Consider the following 21,958-nt stretch of genomic DNA (forward strand, 5'->3'; position numbering starts at 1 on the left):
TCCAATGTTGTTTTCTATATTTATAAATAATACTGATGAGGGTATATCAGGCTTAATCTCTAAGTTTGCAGATGATACAAAGGTGGCAAGGTGGTTAATGACAGTAACCAGAATAAGATCTAAACAAACAATATCTAAACAAATTAGGCAGATGGGCTCAGAAATAGCAGTTGAAGTTTAACATTGTTTGTTTAGGGATTTTATGGTGCATCAGCATCTGGAGCTATATTTTGCCAAATCAAAGTTTACGTTAACAAATACAAGGTACTGCACATGGGTAGCTGTAATCCAGATTAACATACCAGCGATGTGGTACTACACTCAGGGTAGTGGAAAATGAAAAAGACCTGGAGACAGATGTGAAGTTCTCTGAGCAATGCAGACAAGCTGCCAGGGCAGCTCATGGGGTTTGTCTATGATATACAGAAACTTTGCTAGCCAGAAAAGGGAAGTGATTATCCCATTGTATAAGGTAACGGTTAGGCAGCAACTTGAGTACTGAATATACAGGTCTGAAGGCCTCATTTTAGAAAGGATGTAGATCTGATGGAACGGGTCCAGGGAAGAGCAGTCAGATTGGTGAAGGGAATGAAAAGGTGGTCTTACTAAGACAGGCTTCAGTGAGGTGATCTGATTGAGGTGTTTTAAAGTTTGAATGGACTAAGCAAGCTCAATGCTAATGGCATTCTTCCTCTTGCTCAGACTATACACATGAGAGGACATAAATTCAAATTGAAGAACAATGGTTGCCGGAGAGATGTGAGGAAGTTTGTAAGTTTGAACAAACTTCCATCTGTTGTTGTGAAGGGGAATAGTTTGAATAAATTCAAGGAAGAACTAGACAAATTATTGGAGGTGATGTGGAAGGTTTTTTAATACTACTACATTACCCTTAGGTCCTTTTTTCATTCTCAACTACCATGAGTTACCACCCAAATGCTGTCCCTTGCATTTTTGATGTTGTATCCTGTAGAGGCATCTTCTAATGCCGCCACTGAGAGAAAGCCACTTTTGATTTGATAATTTCTTTTATAACAAAACATCAGCACAATGGAATTATTAGGTGACACAGAAGCCTATGGTAGATATAAGTTGCTCTGTAATCAAGTCACAAGAGGTTAGGCAGGCAAAGGCAGATTATGCGAAATTTTTAACAAAGGATGCAAAGAAAAACAGCAAAGAGTTCTTTACTTATGTAAACTTTGAAGGAAGGGGAGGAATACGATCGGTCCACTTGATATCGATGGTTCGACTGTTGAAGATCCTGCTCAGGTAGCTGACAAACTGAATGAGTATTTTGCATCTACATTCACACGAGGGAGGGGAATGCCAGAAATTTATCAATCTCTGGTAGGGAGCTAAATTATTTTGTAATAATTGAGAGCAAATTGGAGGAAAAATTGTTGAAATTAAACATAAGGAAGGCACCTGGGGTGGAAGGGATCTATCTAGTTATATTAAAGGAGGCAGCAAAGGAAGTAAGCAAACCCTTAGACATAACTATGAGTGTGTCCTTGAACTCAGGGGAGGTCCGCATGGACTGGAGATGTGCAAATGTATCCCCAATTCATAGTGTGACACGAGTAATTACAGACTTGTTACACTTTGATTTCCCCTTTATGAATTGGGGACACATTTGCACATTCCGGGGAAATTAATGGAGGCACTGGTTAAAGAAGCACGGCAAGATCATCTAGACAAGACTGCAGTTATAGTTCAGATACAGCATGGGTTTGTTAATGGAAAGACATGTCTGACCAATTTGATTGAATACTATGATGTGATCACAAAGGAACAGAATGCAAAAAATAATTTTGATATCATATACTTGGATGTTAGGAAAGCTTTTGATACTGTTGCACATGGAAGACTACTGTACAAATTAGAGCAGTATGCATTAAGGGCAGATTGCTGCTATGGATAAAGGGATGGTTGAGTGGGAGAAGACAGAGTGGTAATCAATGGACACATCTCTTTGTGGACTAATGTTATTAGTGGAGTTCCACAGGGTTTGGTATTGAGTCCATTGTTGTTTTCTGTATTTATTAATGTATATCAGGCATAATGTCCAAGTTTTCAGACTATATGAAGATTAGCAGGGTTGTTAGTGACACTAATGACACTACACAACTGCAACAGAATCTAGAAAAGTTGAGCAGATGGGCTGAGAGGTGGTAACTGAATTTTAACATTGACAAATGTAAAGTACTGCATATGGGCAGCAGTAACCCCAGAACAACATATCAACTGTGTCATACTACACTTAGGGTAGTGGAGAATGAAAAAGACCTGGGGTAATGGTGCAGTCAGATATGAAGTTTTCTGAGCAGTGCAGACAGGTTGCAAGAGTAACTCATGGGATCTTGTCAATGATATACAGGAATTTTTCTAGCAGAGATAAGGAGGTGATTATGCCCTTGTATAAGGCAATGGTCAGACCACACCTTGAGTAGTGCATACAGGTCTGGAAGCCTCATTTTAGGAAGGATGTAGCGCTGCTGGGACAAGTACTGAGAAGGGCAACAAGATTGGTGAAGGGAACAAATGGATGCTCTTACAAAGGCTTAAGTTCTGCAAATTGCAGTGTCTGGAGACCAGGCACCTGGGAAGTGATCTGATTGAGGTGTATAAGGCCTTGAATGGTTTGAGTAAGCTCAATGCTGATGGGATTCTTCCTTTTGCATAGATTAATCGCCTGACAGGACATAAATTCAGATTGAAGAAAGACAGTTGTATAATAGATGTGAGGAAATTTGTCTTTAGTGAGAGGGTGGCTGATTGCTGGAACAAGCTTCCATCTGTCGTTGTGGAAGTTGACAGCTTAAATAAATTCCAGGCAGAACTAGACAAACATATGGAGTTAATGGATGGGTGAAATGGTTTTTATTAGCTGATGCTGTATAAGCTTGCTTTCTTGCATAATATGCCACTCCTAATGCTAATAGCTTGGAATCATTTTGATTACTGCCATTTATACAATTCAAAATGGCACATTTTTTAGGGCTATTACTATCTCTCCTTTCCCTATCCATGCAATTTAATAATACCTGGTGATTTTGTTCTTTCACAACCCTTTTTCTCACTATTTCACTACTAAGAAACATTTCTGAACCATGCGCTTGCATGATAAGCACAAGTAAGAAAAAGATAATGTTCTATGACAAAAGATGTAAATATTCAGCACATGACATCATCATCATTATGAAATGCTATGTCTCGGTTTGCATTCCTTTCTATGCACTGAATGCTGTCCTTTTGCTTATTTGTTTGCAAATGTCTAATTACATAAAATTTCCCACCAATTGAAAAATCATATCTAGTACAGTACACAAGGAAAACATATTACCTTTTTAAGATTTTACAATATGTGGAAAATCTTGCATGTCTATCTTCTGAAATATTATACTATATAATTTTGAATCTTGCTGAGAGACACTGTTAATGAGCTTTGCACTACACAAGTATTATGACAGATTGTACGTAACAGAGAACAATGCTAATTATCAACCAGTTATTTAACAAAATTAAGCAAATTTTCGCAAGATTTGAAAAAATTCCAATTTTAATGTAATTTTATTTTTTTTTGTCACCAACCATATTATGTCAGTGAGATGGAGAAAGGTCAAATCAAGCAAAAATAGCAGATTCTCCAATTTATATCTCCATTTATGGAGATGTAAATTGGAGAGCTGTCATCTATGCTGTCATTAACCACCCTGCCAAACTTTGCATCATCAACAAATTTAGAAATTAAATTTGATATGCTTTCATCAATATCGCTAATAAACATTGTAAACAATAAGAGGCCCAGCACTGAACAGTGAGGGATTCCACTAATAATATTACTCCAATTACAGCAGGCTACATTAATAAACACTTTGAGTCTTCTGATACTCAACCATCCTCTTATCCACAAGCAGTAATTTGTCCCAATTCCAATTTGTACAATTTTTTTGACGTGAACAACGTCTATGCTGGGGGTACACCATGGCGATCAGGCTGTCATGAAAAGTGAAATGTCTAACTGCTGTTATATCTCCGAAACTAATAGACAATAGTATAAAAAATTTATACTTATTTTGTTGGGTATATAATGCCGTCGACGAATATGAAGAAAAAATTCGAAATTTTGATATTTAACATAATTTTTTTCGAAAAAACTATAAAGTTTACATTTTGGTCATTTGCTGTTGCATTAATTTTACTCTCAATAACTTTTAAACTATGATAGATAGACATAAACAGTAAGTGACAAAATTGTTCAGTAAGAAACATAGTTTATACATCTATAAATGATTTTGATGTATCTCTTATGGTTCCTGAGTAATAGCGATGCAAAGTTGAGAGAGAGAGAGAGAGTCGAAAAATTCGAGCATTTTCAAGTTTGTTGTTACAATACCTTGAAAACTATAAACGTTAGACAAAAACAGTAAGCAACAAAATTGTTGCCCTTTGAGAGCTCTACGAGAATATATATAACTAGATTTCAAATCGGGTTTTTAATTTTCGTGAGTTGAACAACTCGTTAAAGTAACTACTTTGCTCAGTTACTTTGCATTTGTCAAGCAGTGCAGTTGTGTGTCCTTTAGTTAAGTTGTGACGATGCCGAAAATTACATCAACTAAACATGTTCAAAGATTTCGACAAAATCACAAATTTAACGTTGAAAAGCAAGCAACAAAGTCGGCGGCGGAATGCAAGAGAGAGAGTCATAAGCATAAACACGAGCAAGATCAATTAGAGGCAGATGTCCGGCCATCAACATCGAAAAGAACAGTGCAAACGTGCAACAATAAAGGTTACAAACATTTATTGTTGCACGTTTGCACCATGGAGCTGAAGGATCCACCTTCAGCTCCATGGAGCCAACGTCGATTTTTTTTTTTATGAAAACCCCAAACAGAAGAGGTATTTAAACCTATAGAACTTAATACAGTGCATGAGTTGGAGGATGAGAAGATGAAAGAAGATACTTGTTGACATTAGACTTGAATTTCTTTAAATTTTAACTTTCAGGAAATATATATGAAGGAAAGTTGTTCCAGAAAATGGACGTTGAAGGAATAAATGAGGAAGAAGAAAAGTTGATACTGTGAGTTTCAAGATGGACAGTAAAAGGATGTCGACTGGTTGTGGTTCAGACTGCTCTGGAAGACAGAAGCCAATTCAGAAGAACAGTGCCCATGGAAGTATCTATATAAAAGGCATGCAGGAGAAACAGAACATCTATGAGAGAGAAAGTGCAGAGACTCTGTTAGAGATGAGTCGTTAATTAATCTAACTGCCCTTTTTTGAATGGAATCTAGAAGCTTGACAGAAGTTTTTGGGGGCACAGCCCCAGATGTGGGAACAATATTCCATGGCAGGACAAATTTGAGATTTGTAGAGTGAATAGCTGTTTGGAAGAAAAGTAATGCTGAGAGCAAAAGAGAAAATCCAGGTTTTTAGATGCAGAGGAAGCAATATTTGTAATGTGCTTATGCCAAGTGAGATTCGAAGTTAGGGTAATTCCCAATTGAGATATATGATCTTGCCTAGAAATTGGAGTGTCATCAAAGAGAAGCATGGGAAGAGAAGAATCCTTTTAGGAAAATATAAGACAGGACTAAATTTTAGAAGGATTTAAATCAACTAAGTTATCATTGCCCCATTGGAGAATTACCTGGAGAGCAGCATTTAAGGAATTGGTAGTGGATATTCGAGAAGTTGAAGCTCTTTGAGCAGGACAAGGTTTCTCCTGCTCAAAGTGGAATGCAATGTGCTATCATCAGCAAAACTATGGATAGGATTTCCAGTGAAGAAGGTCATTAATATACAAGAGGAAAAGAGTAGGGAAAAGAACTGAACCGTGGGGAACACCAGCATTAGTGGAGAAGTTAGAAGACAGAGAGCAATCTACCATCACCCACATTGCGCGGTCAGAGAGAAAACTGGATACCCAATTACAAAAAACAGTTCGCAAACCATGATGGAAGCTAATTTAGAACACCTTTATGACAAACACGATCAAAAGCCTTTGAAAATGTCAAGAGCTTGAGTTTCACCAAACTTTTCCATTGAATTTGTCCAAAGATGGGTAACAAAGTCAGAATATCACGTGGATCAACATTGACGGAATCCATACTGGCGATTGTTGATCAAATGGAAGGTTTCTAGATAATTTAAGAGTTAGCAGTTCATTGTTTTCTCCAGTACTTTGGAAAGAGTAGAGGTGCTTGCAACCTTTTTTAGGAACTGGTTGGATATGAGAAAATTTCCAAGCAGAAGGAAAAACACCTTTGGAATAAGAAAGTGAAAAAAGGCAACACAGAACAGGAGTAAGTTCAGGAGCACAGGTTTTGAGAACAAGTGGAGAAATATCATCAGGAACTGGAGCTTTCTTAGCTTGAAGCTTGTTCAAAATCCTCCTCACATTCTTTTGATGAAAGACCACAGGAGGCATGAACGAAATGTATTGGGAATGGTGGGAGGTAGTTTACCAAGATCATTAATACATGAGTTAGAAGAAAAAGATACTATGATGCTAGCAGGTCAGCTTTAACCTGGTTGAAGTGGCGATAGAACCAACTGCTTTAAACAGAGATGGGCAAAGGTTGCGAACAATAGTTTTGGCAAGAAAACAGAATGCTCGGCTACCATTTCGACAAGAAGCAAGTTCTCTAACCTTAGCCTGTTTGAAATCTAGTTTGGACTGATTAATAACTGGTTTACTGTTGTTATGAGCTTTGGTGTAGGCAGAGTAATTTGTTAATGTTCCAACTGCACAGCAGTTTTTCAGACGGAATAGTGTCAAAATCATTACTGAAATCTAAAAGTAAAAGAATAAAATAAATGTACAGTTTATTTAGTATAAATTATAAAAATTAAAGACAAAAAGAAAGATGAACTTACAAAATGGACTAAATTATCACTATATGCCTCAAGCACATTTGGATTATAGTGTTTTCCCTATAAGTAAAAAAAAAAGTACATTATTAATTTTAAAGAGAAACAATGATATAATATATAATTTTTGATGTATTTATAATAACATTTTAAATAAAATTTATATAATAATTAATTTAAATAAATTTTAAATATGCATTTTACTTCCAATTATTATAAATCTCAAAATTGCATTTATTCATTTATAAACACAATATAATTTATAAATTGCTCTCTGGTAAAGAATACTAACTGCAGGAAATTGGAAATATGACATGGCATTACTTTTTCCCATCATGGCAAATTATGGCAATTACAAAAATTGAATTACCTACTGATTTCATTTTAATTTCTTCACCACACTTCCATCTATTTATCTGACCTTTCTCTCCCACACAACCCCATCATCATAAATTGTAGATAACATTTTATGAGAACAGCTTGCTGAACTTAAACACAGCAGGATGCAATTAAACAGAATGATGGAATTAAGCACCTTTCTTTAAACATCTGATGAGGAAAATGAAAGGGGGGGGGGACATGAACTTCAGGGCAATTTCTCCAATGCCTCACACTCCATACGTTCTCCCTGTTAGCCTGAGAAAGATTAAATTCTATCTCAACCACCAATTCAATGCTTTTAATTTAACAATATTCAAACGGGAATCATGAAAAGTTTTTCCTTCAGATATTTCTACCACTGCAATTAATCTAAATAGAAATCCTAGAGATCTTGATGAGAAACTGTTGCACATTCTAAAGGTTAAGTGCACAGTTGCAGCATTGCAATTGTGCACAGTTGACAGTTGTAACAGTGAATGTAAAATGATATATTCACTTATCACGGACTCTTTCTTTCTTCACAAAATGCACTTCAAGACTTTCATATTATAATTGACTTTATTTTATTTACAGTTTATATTTATCATTTTATTAAACTTTACTTTAATACCTTCTCAGTTGGTAGATGTAAAAAAGTTTTTAGTGCTTCATATATTCTATTTAAAAGATCAAATTCTAAAGCATTATTTCATGAATAAAACAGCTTCAAAACTTAAAGGTAATTTTGCAATACTGTAGAATTAAGATTATCAAGTATTTTTAGAAGATATAGTCCAAAATTCTCTGTTACAAAATTTTATATTAATTTTAATGTAAAAACTTCTTATATGCCTCACAATAAATATTTATAATACCCATATAATATAACGATGTTTGTTTGTTATTTGGTTTTTAGGAGCATTAGCAACTAAGGCCATATTGCGCCAGGAATATGCGGTGGTCATTCCCTGACCTTTCCACTTCCTTCGTATTTTGGTGGTGACGGGCTCAAACCCCGGTCTAATCAAGAAGCGTGTGCTACGCACTGCTGCTCCTTCCCAACTGGATAATATAATGATAATTTAATGATATATTACAATAATGATAATTAATGATATATTAAAATGATAATTAATGCTATAATGATATATTACAATGATAATTACATCAAGAAAAAGAATATTTATATTAATATTAATTATTAGACATTTCTAGAAATAAGATGAGAGAACCGTTATCATGAGTCAACAATACAAAAGTAAAAAAATTTATGCTTTTCTCTTAGAGAATTATACAAATAAATTGTAGTCAATGTTACTGAAGCCATCAAAGCACTTAATTATAATGGCTGCATAATTTTTTTTGCACAAGTGCAGATTCAAATATGTAATGGGTGATGTTCTATACCAGAGGAAGGGGGCAAACTTTTTTGGAGGCGGGCCATATTGGAAATGTTTTAGGTCTTGTGGACCAAGTCAAATACAAAGTAAAACCATGGATATATAAAACTAAAAAACAGCCTATTTTTTAATCATTTAATATTTTCCATTAAGAGCATACATAAACTTCAATACAATTCTTATGGTGACGGTGTTATGAAGAATCAATGAGAACCATGAAATTCTTTTTTTCTGTGACAAAATTAAGTCAAACTCTGGTTCGAAAAGTGTGAAAAAAAAATTAATTATGACTTGGTAAAGCTAAAAAAAAAACAAAATGGAAAGACCTTTAAATCTTGCAATGCTATGATTGTGTCATAATTTGATGAAGCGGTGATGCCAAAATGTTAAATGTGTGGGGATTTTTTTTTTTTATGTACAATAACATATTTCATGGGGTCAGCAGGTCACACAAAATGTCACAGCGGGCCGTAGTTTGCCAACCCCTGTTCTATACCATACTTATATACTGAGCACTCAAGCCATCATAATCCTTTATATTACCATTAATTCAAAATATCTGCAATTCCAGTTGCAATTCTAGTGCCCTTTCCTTTAGTGGCTATTTTGATATCTCTGTTCAGACAAATTGGGAGGAAAATCAACAGAACAAAACAATAAAACATACAGATGATGTGATCAGATACATCTATTATAAAATAATTTTATTTATTTGACTAAACCTTAAATAAAGAGATGGGATCTTGGTTCATTTAGTTACATAACACATATAAAGGGGCCAAACAATTTTAAAACTAAAATTTAACATGGTATACATTGTTCTTTCCAGGGAGTTATATCCAAATAATTCATACAATTATACTAGCAAATGTTAGTTATATACATTAGAGATGAGGACCTGAAGATTAATTTTTGTAGACCAGAGCTAGCATTGAATTTTAAGAAATAATACAATAGCCTTCCAGCACTTTTTCATATCCCTGACCATGTCTGCGTCATCATTTGGTTTCTGTTGACGTAACTCTAGCAGTGTTGGCCGAACGATTCTAAGAAATTGTGGAAAATAAACATAGTAAGTCATGCTTAATATAGAGAATATCCACTAAACTTGAAAATATCTAAACTTTTTTTTTGATCATTAAATTTTTTTTTTTAATTTGTTTTGTTAATATTATAGTTTAATCTTATAATTCTTTAAACACTTATGAAATCTGATCTGAGACCACATTCTACAAATTAACAAAGAGACACAGAATATATAGTTTTTATAATCCCATCAAACAATGAAGAATTCATTAATCCCATAGTTTTCAACCAATAGATTAATGAATTCTTCATTCATTTGAGAACTGAGTGATTGAAAACCAGTTGATTCTGAAAGAATATCTAAAAGATGGTCACAATAAACTATGATAAATGAAGGGAACTATGTTTATTACGAGCCCACAAGGAGAATTCAGAACAATCTTGGATTTTGAAAAACTAAAAACTGGTATGACAGAAATAGAAGATGGAAAAATGCCACAATAGACAAATATAAGTCTATGTTTACAAAATTTGGGACTGTAAAATATAATTTAATGGCTATAATTCTTAATCTGTGCTGCTTCACGTTATCATACACTGGTAGAGTTCCCCAAAAAATTTAAAATACTAAGATTCCCATAATTTTTAAGTTAAAATTTCTTTGTGGTTTCAAAAAATAATAATTTATTGTTAAAATAAATGATTATGAGCACAATGGCTAATAAACAGATAGGTATAATAGGTATGCATCTATATTTAATGAGCAGTATACTGTAAATATTTACTCAAGCGAATTTCTCAGTTGTGACATAATACCAATGTTTATCTTTTTTCCTTTGTGCCTGTCAGCCAAAAGCTCTTTGTAAAACTCTACAATGGTTTGCTTTGTATATAAGTATTGTTTTTGCACTGTACTGCAGGACTTGTTCTCTAGCAATTTTGTTCACTTATTTTGACTGGTCTGCTTAAAGCAGACCAAAATGCTGATGATCTGTAGATTAAAAGAGTATTTAAACCATATGATAATATAACTGTGCAAATAAATGCAATGTTATTAGAAATACAAAATCCTTATTTGAAATGAACCACTTTTACATTGTGGATAATCCATGTAATAAAAGAGTGATTCTTTTCAAATATTAATCCATGGATAATAACCACTTAAGCATCATTTCCAAATTATATAAAATCATTATGCTTTATTCTAAAACTGGTTGGTAGGCTAATCTAATTAAATCAAAGCTAAGCTAATCCTTATTATAATAAAATAATTTACAATATCCTTTATATTATCTATAATGAGAGGGTGAGGCAAAGAATAGCAGCAGCCAGGTGAAAACAGAAAAACAATTATTATTTACATTCCTTTGATATAATCACTATTCATCTCCATAACCTTTTCCAAATGTTGCATAACTAGAAAATCCATCTACAAAGTGGTTTCATTATTATTATTATTCACTATATGGTGCAAGGTGCCTGTGGCTTATGCTACATCAGCCAAAAAAAAATTCCCGAGTTACCCTGAGAGAGAGAGAGAGAGAGAGAGAGAGTCATAAATAGAAGGGAATCACCAAGAAAAAGAAGAATGATGATATCCAGCTCAGGACCCTAGGTGTGCCAAGCCCATGCTCACCAGATGTGAGCCACTGGGGTTATTGATATAGGTAAGAGATATCAATTGCATCTATATCTGCTAATTTGTTATATCTGCAAGAGATATCAGTACTATTCTACATAAGATGTCGTTCATTTTAAAAACACCAGTTCCAGAAAGGTGGAATAGGTTGAAGTGACATGAACTCCTCGACTGAAAAAATTGTGGCAAGAACCAAATGATATAAAAATAATGCTGATCATTGTCTATTGGTGCAAGAGTAACTACTATTCATCATGTTGCAATAAGCAGGTACTACAATCAACCCATAATACTACTACTACTCATTCCTTCAACACTATCTGGGATTTCTATATTATAGTTAATATTATTCTTATAATCCCATCAAACAATGAACAATTCATTAATCACACGGTTTCAACCATTAGATTAATGAATTCTTCATTCCTTTGAGAACCGAGTGGTTGAAAACCAAATAGATAACATAAATGAAATTCTCTTGGGCAAATGGGCTGAGAAATGGCAACTGAAGTTTAACATTGACAAATACAAAGTACTACATGAGTAGAAGTAAACCCAAAGAGAATCGTACCAACTGTGTGGTACTACACTTAGGGTTGTAGAGAATGAAAAAGACGTGGGTACATGAAGTCAGATATGAAATTTTCTGAGCAGTGAAGACAGGCTGCCAGAGCAGCTCATGGGGTCTTGTCAATGATATACATGAATTTTTCTAGCAGTGATAAGGAGGTAATTTTCCCCTTCTATAAGACAATCTTCAGGCTACACCTCGAGAACTGCATACAGGTCTGGAGGCCTGATTTTAGGAAGAACGTGGAGCTGATGAAACGAATACAGAGAAAGGCAAGGAACTGGTGAGGGGATCGAAGGGGTCTTCTTACCAAGAAAGGCTTAAGTTCTGCAAATTTAAGCATCTGGAGACTAGGCACCTGTGACATGATCTGATTGAGGTGTATAAGGCCCTGAATAGATTGAGCAGGCTCAATTCTGCTGTGATTCTTCCTCTTGCTCAGATTACGAACCTGAGGGGGAATAAATTCAAATTGAGGAAAGAAAGTTGTAAAACAGATGTATGGAAAATTGCCTTTAGCCAGCAGGTAAACAGAAAAACAATTATTATTATTTACATTCCTTTTATAATCACTATTCATCTGCATAGAAAATAGAATCTAGAAACTAAACCCATGTTTAGATTCTAGAGCGAAGTTTCCGGCATCCCCCCCCATACTTCTCCTTCAACCCATGCACGGTACTAAGTACTATAGGTTTTGATACCTTTCGTGTTTGGGGTTTTCATAAAAAAAAAAAATAATAAAAAAATAACCTTTTCCGAATATTGCATAACTAGAAAATCCATCTATAAAGTGGTTTCATTATTATTATTATTATTTGCTATATGGTGCAATTTGGTGGAACAAACTACCAGCTGTCATTGTGAAAGTTGATAGTTTAAATAAATTTAAGGAAGAACTGGACAAACGTTTAGAGGGAATGGATGTGTGAAATGTTTTTTTTTTTTTTTTTGGCTGATACCACATAAGCTTGCTTTCTCGCATCATATGCCTTTACTACAACTACTTAAAATGTTAAAAGCATAGAGTTTAAACTTTTGCCAATTGTCTTAACTGTTGCACATAGGTTCTTGTTCTTTCGATTTTGTTGGTGCATTTATTACTCAAGTGTGCCAGTTCTCAGAACACTCCAGTTAATATAGTTTTTTGTGGTTTATGCCTATGCAAGTATGCTAACAGAACTCAGAATAATCACAAGGCAAAATCCTTACCTTTTAAGAATTTCTTCAGTCTCTGAGAGAATTCAAACCTAAACATGTCAAAAACAGTGACCTCTTCTTAAATAATAGAACATACACTATAGTAAATTCTCATGATTTGAGTTCTGATGACTTCAAGCTTTTCACAAATTGAAAGAAACTGTCAGCAGACGTTAGTGGTCTGAAACAGAAAGGTCATCTTAAATTCCACAGACCATTCAGTGCAGATATCGATAAAAACCACCCCAAAAGTGAATTTCCTGGTTACTATAATTATGGGGAAAAAGTTACACAGACAAGTAAGGATTATACTGAAGATTATTACTACTATATTTACCTCAACTTTCATATTTATTTTGGCTGATCTCCAGATTATGGGTGCACCTTGTCAAGGTGTGTGGAAGTTCGCCTTTAGTCAGTGGGTAGTTGATTGTTGGAACAGACTTTGATCTGTTGTTGTTTATTTAAACTATCATCTTCCAGATGATTGCTTAAATAAATTTAAGGCTGAACTAGGTAGACAACATTTGGAATGACTGGATGGGTGAAGTGGGAAGTTTTTGTTTGTTTTTTTTTTGCTGATGCTGTATAAGCTTGCTTTCTTGCATCATATGCCTCAACTAATGCTAATGTGTTGTTGAGGTGTGGCCGAATTCGAAACGGATTCAAGCAAAAGAAGTGTGGCTTTTTTTTTTTTTTTTTTTTTTTTCAGTGAAAAGAGATAAGGTTAGTTTAGACCAGCAATTCTGCACGGATTCAAGCAAAATTCTTGCCGATACCCGGAGGTGTACCCATAATCTGGAGTTTTATCTTTATTCACCAATCGGTAAATATTTCCCAAGCTTGGCTATACACCGGTAATTATATTTTAATGCAATGATATTTGCTGATATTTATAAAGGAGCGATCCAACAATATGACTGACGAGACATTAAAATATAAACCTTCATACAATACGGTGACCTTTTAATGTCGAATTGAATGCTGAATTTCTGTATTTGAATCGAGCTAAGTGCTCAAAAATCCAATTCTGTTAAAAAAAAAAAAAAAAGTCTTAAAATTCTATATTCAAGACAAACGTTATTCCGTGCTTTATGCAACTTTTCCAAAAACCTGTTTCCACATTAATGGCGGATGCATATTAATTTTGGATAATTTTCCTGTTTATTTTCCTTATCATTCATTGCGCTGCTGTATTTAAATGCTCCAAATACGACTCTTTGATTTTATACTCTCCATATCAAACATTACAAAATATGTTTCTCTTAATGCTTTTTGGATAAAATATACTAAATCAGATGCAGAATAAAATTATTTCTTCAAAAGAAACACAACAATAGATTCACCATCAACATCATTGAGGAAACGATACATTCAATTATTCATAATTTCGCACCTCTCGTTCGGCACTCCGATAAATCCTCAATAAGCGTGGTCCAGTAACACAACGAAGCAGCCAATTAGCTACCATTGTAACCGACGATCCTTAATTGATTATCCACATGTGTTTTCTTAACTGTCACCCACACAAGATGTGTAAAATTTTACAAGGAAATAAAAGCTCTGTAGAGTTCACAACACACATTAAAAATAATCATTACATCAATGATGCCTCCAGCAGTGTTTACCTATAGAGGGCGAAGCGTCTAACACAGTATTCGCATGAGATGAACGATCTCAATTTCTCTTTAACAGTATACTACAAAAAAAAAAAAAAAAAAAAAGCAAGCCAAATTAAACTATAGTAATTAAAGAAAATATTTCGAATTTATTAGTAAGTATTTCTACATTTAGTTTACGTACGCTTGTTTATTGATGTAGCTAGAACCAGCCCTGTGCTGATAGCAATTAACAATTGTCTCTTTGCTAATATACACAAAGTGGCCACTTTATTAATTAACTAAGGCTCTTCGATGAAGTGTAGTTCTTTTCAATATCAGCATCATACTTGTTCATACACCGACGTGGGTTACACAGTTGGTAGCATAGCCGTTCTCCCCACACCTGGCGGAAAGGACTTCGGTTCGAATCCCGTCAATGACGAGAGGAATTCATATGGGCCACGTTCAAAACGTGGCTGAGTTATGATTATTATTAGCTATATGGTGCAAGAAAGCCTGGGGCTTATTCTGAACCAGCCAAACAAAAAAAAAAAAAAAAAAAATTCCAAGTTACCCTTAAAGAGAGAATTAGAAGGGAATCGCCAAGAAAGAGAAGGATAATGATATCCAGCCGGGGACTCTGGGTGTGCCAAGCCCATACTCACCAGATGTCAGCTCCTGGGAGTTAGTCTCAGGCGAGCGTTGCATGAGTTTTGTACTGGAAATTCGGGTTTTTCGTCCAACAAATGGCAAACTGACCATAGAACATGTGTAATTTACAGACCAACAAGAACGTGTTCATGCTATGCGATATAAATCAAGTGGGCAGATACCTATGGATGCTGTATGTTAGCAATTCAATACCAGAATCAATCAATCGATTGCATCAGGTCAATACAGAGTGCTTAAGCCAAAAGACTCATGTGAAGGTTACAGTAACACAGTTTGGGTGAGAGAACACTTACCCTTATGCATAATCATACTTACAAACATCCCCAACCATACAAAAAATCGGTCATGCTGAACCAATTTCTAAATGCCTTTAAATATTCTTCCACCCAGATTTCTCTATAGCCAGTTTAGACCTCCAAAATCTAACTTTATGACAATGTCTTGCAAAATTGATATCTCCTTCCCCATGAATTATTAGCGAGTTGGACAAGGAGAGTTGGAAAAGAAGCTTCCTATATCTAAAATAAAGGTAAGCCCTGTTGATTCATATTACAAATAATACAAAAGCTACAGGGAAGAACGCTAAAAAGACTGTGCTAAGCCGTGTTACAGCCATGAAAAATGAGAAAAGAGAGAAAATGTATAAGCCATGTTAAGCTAATTTGCTAACTACAAAATAACGAACATATACTGAAGTAAATAATAATGATAATAATCTCATGTTCAGATTGTTTAGTTGGGAGTTATGGGATTGGGAGAATATATTCCCCTCCAACCTCCCCCTAAGACCACGACATGGCGCTTCTGTAAAGTCCATGTGTGCACATCTTTGGGAGTATGTGCGTTCGAGGGGCCGAATTGTATATTGTGAGGGCTAAAAGAAAATAGAATAACTCATATGGAAAGACCTTACTCCCTACAATGAGACCAAGTAACCACAGCTTCGATTGTAAAGGATTTTAGAAATTTGTCAGTCTTCAAGGGAATCGAACGCCGACCTCCCGAGCCAGTGGCAGACTGAGAATTCTGCCAACTGACTGTTACAGTGAACTATAGTGAAGTTAATCAGAAACAATTAACATCATTAAATGTAGAAAGGGTGAATGGATGATTTCATAATCTACCTGGCAACTATTTATGTACTTGTAAAAATATTTTCTTAGCATACTAACCATGAAATCGGCTTTCCCATCCTGATTTTCAAAGGCAAATGCAGGCTAAGATTATATATTGGAAAACGTTAGCTGTGTGGTTGAATTATTGCTTATCAAAATTGATTCCACATCGGAAATTCAAAAATAATTTCGAACCTATTACTGTATATGTCTTTGTAATTAAAAGATTTCAAACATTGATAAATTCTCAAAATGTAAATAAATTAAGTAATATTCATTCGTACAAGCACGGGAACTGAAATAATATTACCTTTGCCCTAGATGAGGGTGAGGCGTGAGTTGCATAAGTACACACGCTTTGATAGTTCAATCCCACGACTACTAAATGACCTCTCAAACCCATGAAATTGTATTGGAATATAAAATTTCTTCAATTTATTTTTCTCACATTTTTTATTTTAATTTTTGAATGAGATTTGTTATTTATTTATTATTATCAGCCATACGGTACAAGGAAGGCCGAGGCTTATGCTGCACCAGCCAAAAAAAATTCCTGAGTTACCCTGAGAGAGAGAGAGAGAGAGAGAGAGAGAGAGAGAGAGAGAGAGAGAGAGAGAGAGAGAGAGAAATAAAGGAGTCACCAAGGAAAGAGAAGAATGGTGATATCCAGCTCAGGATCCTGGGTGTGCCAAGACCACACTCACCAGATGTGAGCCCCCGGGGGGTATTATTTATTTCTAATTGAATCCTCCTGACCACTGCTTAATTCAATTATATGGACAGCGAATGATTTTACTTAGTGATCTCTGAAACTGCTGAAGTTGTCTATATGGATGGTTACCCCTGTTTAAAAAGTGTATGTAATCTTGGTTAGTCTGCGCGGATAGCACAGTGGTATCGTCACTGTACTCGCAACACCGTGAGATAAAGGCCCCGGTTCGAATGCCGTCCATGACGCCAGGAACTTTTATAGACTTTTGTCACACTGTGGCCGAGTTAATCGGTCTCAAGTGTAGATAGCTAAATTTAGATTTTTTGTTTAGCAAAGCTAGTAAATCGAGCAGAAAGCACACACAATTTCCAGACACAATACATATGAATAGTTAAAAGTTAATTTCCAGGTGACCCTAATATAATAAAAAAAACTACAAATTATGATATTAGGGTCGCCCGTAAATGATTACATCTACCGATGTATTTATTTTGTCTTTATATTGCGTGTGTTCTCTCGTCGATTTGTCAATTTTGCTGAACAAAAAAAAAAAACCCAGTTTCTGGGGGAAAAACCTTGCTATCTACGCCTGAGACCGACTAACTCAGCCACTGAATAAAAAAGCCCACTAAAGATCCTCGCATCGTCGACAGGATTCGAAGCCGGGCCTTTTCCACCAGGCGTGGGAAGGACGGTGATGATACCACTGCGCTACACGCGCAGACACCCTGACATAATAATTTAATTTAGGTTAATCTGCATCTGTTTCTGGATTAAAAATCGAGTTTCTTAGAGGAAACCGCATAACCCTCGCCTGAGACCACCGTCGTCAAAAAGCATACAAAATTTCCTCATAGCTTGAGAGAATTCAAACTCAGTACAATGTGGACATGTTTTGTGTTGAATACAGGGTTTCTTCAATTCGGCCATGGTACACTGAGATGTATATAACTTTGTAAAGTGACCAGAAATCTCAAATCTACTAGGTTTGTGCAGGATCTTGTTTTATTTTGTGTTGTTTCTGGCCACTGTACTATCAAAGAGAAGCGATCAACAGAAACACTGCTCCCCAGTACCCGTTTTCCACATATTGTGAATAGTTATGGTCTGCATTCTCAGCAAGTTTGAAGCTAACATGTGACTGCTCAACCCTTTGTCTTAAGAGCCCATACCGGAGGCAAGAGATGAATATCCTAGCATCAAGAGGCTAACAAATCATTTCCCATTGGCGCAAGCAAAAAGAGTGTGCAAGGAGAGCTATCATAACCAATGTGCTCATCCGCAAGCAGGTCTGGCACAAATCCTTAGTCAAATTAGGAGCATGCCTTAGTCGCCAACATCTGGGACCCTAGTAATTCTGAATAAACTTAGATAAAATTATGGAACATATGCAAAAATACAAATTTTAAACTTACTGGAGGAACGACAATGACTGTCGTGAATAGAGTTTAAAAAAAAAAAACCTTTGTTAAGGAAGTGAGTTTTATTGAAACTAAAGCATTTCACTTCTCCATGAGCTTATCAACATTTACTAGGGCACACCAATCTACGGCTCATATGCAGCACTGATATCCTCTGCTCGTTCTGCCACGAGGGGCCAGTAAAGTCTACGCCTGTAAAAAACCATCTCTGCCCAACTTTCTTTATGGGTGCAGCAAGCTCGAATTCAATCAAATGATTAGAAATCGCGCTTCTGTGAGAAGGGACAATTTTCCTCACAATAAATGAAGCATCATATGAGACCTTCATAGCTCTCGTGGCCTTAGTTGCCAATGCCAATAACAATATAGACCTTTATACATGCTCAGTGGATAAAAGGCTGGAAACTTCCACTGCTTCTTGTCTAGTCCAACAGAAGAATTTTATGATGCATGTATGGAAAACAAAGGGAGAAATATATTGAATCGACAATTACCTCCTAAACTTTAAATGAGTAAAAGCCGCAATACACGTTCAGGTAAACCTGTCAGTTATGCCTGCGCAGGCACGCCTGTACAGGTCTACCGGACGCCCATAGTGCATCCACACTCTCAGGAAAACCTGTCACCATTCATTCAGTCGGCTGACCATGGCATCGACAGACGACGTTTTAGCAATAGTTGGCTTATTATTTGCAACGAAGTATTTTTTTCATAAAATTTATATAATTGTTAATGATATTCAAATAGGAAAATCCCACAGTCTGGCAGTGCGCCTGTCATGTCGCTACACACGCTCCGGTTTGCCTGCACAGGCCACTCAGGTTCAAGCAAATCGAATGATTTTTTATGTTTCCTCCGGTCGCCTGTGCAGGTCAAAATAACTGTGCAGTTTTATCATCCACACGCCCTAGTAGACCTGTACAGGCGTGCCTGCCCGGGTATAACTGAGTGGTTTACCTGAAGTGTGTAGCGGCCTTTATACATTTCTGAAAGTTTTGCTGATGGGAGGATTTATTGGGAGATTCTGAAAGTATTAATACGCTTTTAGATTACTGTGCCTTCATTTTGTTAGGGTAGCTAAGAGAATGAACATATGCGTGTATGCTTGCATATACCAATGCTAGGAGTACAGTAAATAAATTTGATTAATTTGAACTGCTGGTGAAGAAATCAGAGGCGGATATTATTGGGATACCAGCAGTGGTGAGCTGTGAATATTTTAACAACGGCCTCGCTGTTTTGCCAACTTTTTGATGTGAAACATCCTTTTAGGGATTCCTGCCGATTAAATCTGATCGATCACGGAAGTGACGTCGTCGCAAGAGGCGCTTCCCACATTCGCACTATTAGTAGTGTGATTAGAGCGCGTGACGCATTTTTCGTGACCAGTATGATATTATTATTATTGTTGTTGTTGTTGTTGTTATTAGCCGTATGGTGCAAGGAAGCCTGAGGCTTATGCTGCACCAGCCAAAAAAATAAAAAATAAATTCCTGAATTACCCTGAGAGAGAGAAAACAAGAGTCTGAAGTAGAAGGGAATCACCAAGAAAGAGAAGAATGATGACATCCAGCTCAGGACCCTGGGTGTGCTAAGCCCATACTTACCAGATGTGAGCCCTCCCCCCTTTTTTTTTATTTATGTAAACCCTCAAACACGAGAGGTATTACAACCTATAGTACTTAGTACCATGCTTGGGTTGGAGGTTGAGAAGACGAAAGAAGATATTTGTTAACATTGGACTTGAACTTCTGTAGACTGTAATTTTCAGGAAATACGTACGAAGGAAGGTTGTTCCAGAAAACTGCAGTTGAATGAATAAACGAGGAAGATTAAAAGTTGGTTCTGTGAGTTTCAAGTTGGACAGAAAATGGATGTTGGCTGGTAGCGGCACGTGTTTGGATTGTTGTGAAAGAGAGAGCGGGAATTATAGAAGCCAATTCAGAAGAATTGGCTTCTATAATTGAAGTATCTGTAGAAAAGGCATGCAGCAGAAACAGTGCGTCTATGAGACAGCGATGAAGAGGCTCTGTTAGAGATGAATCATTAATTAACCTGACTGCCCTCTTCTGAATGGAATCAAGAAGCCTGAGAGCGGTTTTGGGGGCAGCACTCCAGATGTGGGAACAATATTCCATGGCAGGGCGGATTTGTGATTTATACAGAGTGAGCAGCTGTTTGGAAGAAAAGTAACACTGAGAGCGAAAGAGAAAACCAAGTTTTTTAGTTGCAGAGGAAGCAATATTTGTAAATGTATTTGTAGATGCAGAGATTAGAAGTTTGGGTAATCCCCAAAAGAGATATATAATTTTGCCTAGAAATCGGAGTGTCACTAAAGATAAGCATAGGAGCAGAAGAATCCTTTTTGCGAGATATAAGACAAGACTGAGTTTTAGAAGGATTGAAATCAACTAAGTTGTCTTTGCCCCACTAGAGAATTACCTGAAGATCGGCATTTAAGGAATTGGTAGCAGATTTTCGAGAAGTTGAAGCTGATTGAGCAGAGCAAGTTTTCTCAAAATGTAAAATGGAATGCAATGTGCTATCATCGGTACCTCCCCTGAGTCCAAGGAAGCTCTCATAATTATAGGTAAATGATTGCTTACTTCCTTTTCTGCCTCCTTTAATATAACTGGATAGATCCTATCCAACCCAGGTGCCTTTCTTATCTTCAACAATTTCACCTCCACTTTCCTCTACCCCTTGAGCCTTGCACAATCTTTCCAGGGCCGAATTGATCGACAAGGCTCTCATCATATACTCCCTCCTATCGTGTCTGGGCAGAATTGCAGACACTTTCAAATTCAACCCTAATTCACGGCTTTTTTTCAACGGTGACCTGTACTTGTTAAGTAATTCTGCCGGTCTGCTACTCTTAATATCATTAGTGCCAACGTGCACAACGATATCACCCTTCGTGCCCTTAAAAGATGATATCTGCTCTACAACGTCATCAACCTTTGTCCCTGGCAGACATACCCTGATCCTGTTCCACCTATCCTTTTTACATAGCATGTTCCCCGTTTCCCTGACAATAGAGTCACCAACAACTGCAGTAGGGAAATGCATGATGTGGGTAATCAGGGGTATTCCTAGGGTATATGGTTTCCGGGTGCCAGTCGCAATTTGGCGCCCCCTTTAAAATTTTCTTAATATGTGTGCGTAAGTTTCAGGCGCTCCTTGAACTTTGGTGCCCGGGTTCAGTGCACCCTTTCATCCTCGGGACGGCCCGCCCCTGTGGGTTATGTTTAAACCTTCGCTGTCAAGTTTCACATTGCACAAAAGTATTCATAATAAATTCAATTAAAAAACCAGTGATTAAAGTGTGGTAGGGGGCGTGCTATATGTTAGTCACA

At 36.3% G+C, this 21,958-nt stretch overlaps 1 protein-coding gene across 1 annotated transcript in view; it reads right to left on the reverse strand.

Moving 5' to 3' along the window:
- LOC150087813 (phosphatidylserine lipase ABHD16A) overlaps nucleotides 1-14,670 on the reverse strand; it is a 227,562-nt gene extending 212,892 nt beyond the window's left edge. Inside the window, exons 1-2 of the mRNA XM_090370439.1 lie at nucleotides 14,478-14,670; nucleotides 6,892-6,948 (exon numbers count right to left, since the gene is read on the reverse strand). Of these exons, the coding sequence (XP_090226565.1) occupies nucleotides 6,892-6,948; nucleotides 14,478-14,552 (132 nt within the window). The 5' untranslated portion in view covers nucleotides 14,553-14,670. The remainder of the gene's footprint in view (nucleotides 1-6,891; nucleotides 6,949-14,477) is intronic.
- Between the last annotated feature and the right edge of the window lie 7,288 nt (nucleotides 14,671-21,958).

This window comes from Mastigoproctus giganteus, chromosome 3 (assembly GCF_048544385.1).
Source record: "Mastigoproctus giganteus isolate SK-2022 chromosome 3, ASM4854438v1, whole genome shotgun sequence".
Lineage (NCBI taxonomy): Eukaryota > Metazoa > Arthropoda > Arachnida > Uropygi > Thelyphonidae > Mastigoproctus > Mastigoproctus giganteus.